General features: G+C 48.7%; 1 protein-coding gene across 1 annotated transcript in view; it reads left to right on the top strand.

The window, feature by feature from the left end:
• Positions 1-3,911, top strand: part of LOC112071812 (probable phospholipid-transporting ATPase IM) — a 23,755-nt gene that overhangs the window by 3,644 nt on the left and 16,200 nt on the right. The window contains exons 2-3 of the mRNA XM_070439525.1: positions 1,073-1,269; positions 1,558-1,699. Coding sequence (XP_070295626.1) covers positions 1,073-1,269; positions 1,558-1,699 — 339 coding nt within the window. The remainder of the gene's footprint in view (positions 1-1,072; positions 1,270-1,557; positions 1,700-3,911) is intronic.

The raw sequence follows: 3,911 nt of genomic DNA, 5'->3' as shown, positions 1-3,911 counted from the left end.
AATCAATCAATCAAAGATACAGGGTTAGTCAATCAATCAATCAATCAAAGATACAGGGTTAGTCAATCAATCAATCAATCAATCAAAGATACAGGGTTAGCCAATCAATCAATCAATCAAAGACACAGGGTTAGCCAATCAATCAATCAATCAAAGACACAGGGTTAGCCAATCAATCAATCAATCAATCAAAGATACAGGGTTAGCCAATAAATAAATCAATCAATCAAAGATACAGGGTTAGCCAATCAATCAATCAATCAATCAATCAAAGATACAGGGTTAGCCAATCAATCAATCAAAGACACAGGGTTAGCCAATCAATCAATCAATCAAAGATACAGGGTTAGCCAATCAATCAATCAATCAATCAAAGATACAGGGTTAGTCACCAAGCAACTTTTCTAACATTATCTATCTAACCTTACCTCTAACCTTATCTAACATGATCTATCTAACCTTATCTATCTAACCTTACCTCTAACATTATCTATCTAACCTTAACTGTCCAACATTACCTCTAACCTTATCTATCTAACATTACCTATCTAACCTTACCTCTAACATTATATATCTAACATGATCTCTATCATTATCTAACCTTATTTCTAACATTATCTAACATGATATATCTAACATTATCTAACCGTATCTCTAAACATTATCTATCTAACATTATCTATCTAACCTTATCCATCTAACCTTAACTGTCTAACCTTAACTGTCTAACAGTATCTATCTAACCTTACCTCTAACATTATCTATCTAGTCTTATCTCTAACATTACCTCTAACCTTATCTATCTAACATTACCTCTAACCTTATCTATCCAGCCTTATCTATCTAAACGAATCTATATAACCGTATCTATCCAGCCTTATCTATCTAAACGAATCTATATAACCGTATCTATCCAGCCTTATCTATCTAAATTTACCTCTAATCTTAAATCTATCTCTAACCCTCTATTCTGGTCTAACCATGGTTGCGTTCCAGGACGACTACATTGCAGTCACGCTATGTTAAACACCTATCCACGCAATGTGAGATCTGGCAGGCGACTGCAATGTAGTCAGCCTGGAACARGAACAATATACATTTAACTCTGTTCTTGTCACTGTCTGTCTCAACCAATTACATTGTGTGTTGTTGTCATGTGACAGAGACGGCGGAGAACATTGGCTACTCGTGCAACATGCTGCGTGAGGAGATGAACGACATCTTCATCGTGTCGGCCAACAACCCGGATGATGTCAGACAGGAACTGAGGTCAGAGGAAGTGACACCATAACTACATAACCCTGCTCACACTGACCCCGATGCTAACACCCTGTGTGCAGGATTTACTCCAACCCTGCACTAATACATCTTATTCAACTAATCATGGCCTGGAAGACTGATTAGTTGATTATTTGAATCAGGTGTGCTATAGCTGAATTGGAACAAAACCTGTCATTAATGTAACTCTTCTAGAACCAGAATCGCCCACCACATGTTGATAACATAGACATGATGGAATAGTATGAGATGACAGGAACTGTTTTGGTGTTGAACCAGGAATATGTTGAGCACCATGAAACCAGGTGCAGAGGAGGAGGCCACCTTCATGCCAGAGAGGACTCTGGGCAACAAGCCGAAGGTGGTCAGGGACGAGGAGGTGAACGGGGAGTACGGGCTGGTCATCAACGGACACAGTCTGGTGAGAAACACAAAGACACTGTTTTACAGTACTGTTTCTCCTGGTATTTGCTAGGACATGGTTTTACAGTACTGTTTCTCCAGATATTTACTGGGACACTGTTTTACAGTACTGTTTCTCCAGTTATTTACTGGGACACTGTTTTACAGTACTGTTTCTCCAGGTATTTACTGGGACACCCCCTCTCCCCCCACCAGGCCTACTATCTAACCTCCTCTTCCCCCCCATCAGGCCTACATCTAACGCTCGCTCTCCCCCCCAGCTAACGACTTAAATGCCTTCCTCCATAACTACTAACCTCCTCTCCCCCCATCAGGCCTAGCCATCCTAACCTCTCTCCCCCCATCAGGCCTACCATCTAACCCTGCTCTCTCTTCCCCATCAGCGCTACTCATCTTAAACCTCCTCTCCCTCCCATCAGGCCTACTAGTCGCTAACCTCCTCTCGCTCCCCATCAAGGCCCTACTACTAACCTCCCTCGTCCCCCATCAGGCCTACTATCTAAGCCCCTCCTCTCTCCCCCATCAGGCCTAGTACCATCTAATTCTTCGCCATCTCACCCATTAACAACGCCCCGCCCATCAGGCCTACCATCTAACCCCCCGCCCCACAGGCCTACCATCTAACATCCCCCCCCCCATCAGGCCTACCGATCTAACCCCGCCGCCCCCCCACATCAGGCCTACCATCTAACCTCGTCTCTCTCCCCATCAGGCCTACGCATCCAACCCCCCTCGCCCCCCCCCATCAGGCCTACTATCTCCTCGTCTCCCCGCATCAGGCCTATCATCTAACCTCCTGCTGTCCCCATCAAGGCCTACGTATCTAACATCCTCGCCCACCCATCAGGCCTAACCATCTACCGTCCCCACCATCACAGGCCTAGTCATCCTAACCCCTCTCTCCCCATCAGGCCATCATCTAACATCCGCCCCCCCCCCCCCCGCCCATCAGGCCTACTATCTAACCTCCCTCTTCCCGCCCCATCAGGCCCTACGTATCATTACCTCGCTCTCCCGGCCCCCTCAGGCCTAGCTATCTAACCTTCGCTCTCCCCCCATCAGGCCTACTATCTAACCTGCGTCCTCTCTCCCCATCAGGGCCTACTATCTAACCTCCTCTCTCCCCCATCAGGCCTACTATCTAACCTCCTCTCCCCCCCCCCATCGAAGGCCTACTATCTACCCGTCGTCTCCCCCATCAGGCCTATCATTAACCTCCTCTTCTTCAGCCCATCCAGGCTCTTATCATCAACCTCCGTCTCCCGATCAGGCCACTATCTAACATCTCCACCCCCGACCCGTCAGGCCCGCCTACCATCTAACCTCCCCCACCCATCAGGCCTATCATCTAACCTCCTCTCTCCCCATCAGCCTATCATCTAACATCCTCCCCCCCCCCCCATCAGCCTACCATCTAACCTCCCCCCCCATCAGGCCTATCATCTAACACCCCCCCCCCCCCCCCTATCAGGCCTACTATCTAACCTCCTCTTCCCCCCCATCAGGCCTACTAATCTAACCTCCTCTCCCCCCCCATCAGGCCTACTATCTAACCTCCTCTATCTCCCCATCAGGCTACTATCCTAACCTCCTCTCTCCCCCCATCAGGCACTACTATCTAACCTCCTCTCCCCCATCAGGCCTACTATCTAACCTCCTCTCCCCCCATCAGGCCTACTACTAACCTCGTCTCTCTCCCATCAGGCCTACTATCTAACCTCCTCTCCCCCATCAGCCACTATCTAACCTCCTCTCCCCCCATCAGGCCTACTATCTAACCTCCTCTCCCCCCCATCAGCCGTACTAATCTAACCTCCTCTCTCTCCCCATCAGCCTACTATCTAACCTCGTCTCTCTCCCCATCAGGTCTACTATCTAACCTCTCTCCCCCCCATCAGGCCTACCATCTAACCTCGTCCTCTCCCCATCAGGCCTACTATCTAACCTCCTCTCCCCCCCATCAGGCCTACTATCTAACCTCCTCTCCCCCCACCAGGCCTACTATCTAACCTCCTCTCCCCCCACCAGCCTACTATCCTAACCTCCTCTCCCCCCCATCAGGCCTTACTATCTAACCTCCTCCCCCCCATGCAGGCCTACCATCTAACCTCGTCTCTCTCCCCATCAGGCCTACTATCTAACCTCCCTCTACCCCCCATCAGGCCTACTACTAACCTCCTCCCCCCCCACCAGCCTACTATCTAACCTCC

This window comes from Salvelinus sp. IW2-2015, unplaced genomic scaffold (genome assembly GCF_002910315.2).
Source record: "Salvelinus sp. IW2-2015 unplaced genomic scaffold, ASM291031v2 Un_scaffold1728, whole genome shotgun sequence".
NCBI classification, from domain to species: Eukaryota; Metazoa; Chordata; class Actinopteri; order Salmoniformes; family Salmonidae; genus Salvelinus; species Salvelinus sp. IW2-2015.
This window is presented reverse-complemented; position numbering and strand designations above follow the sequence as displayed.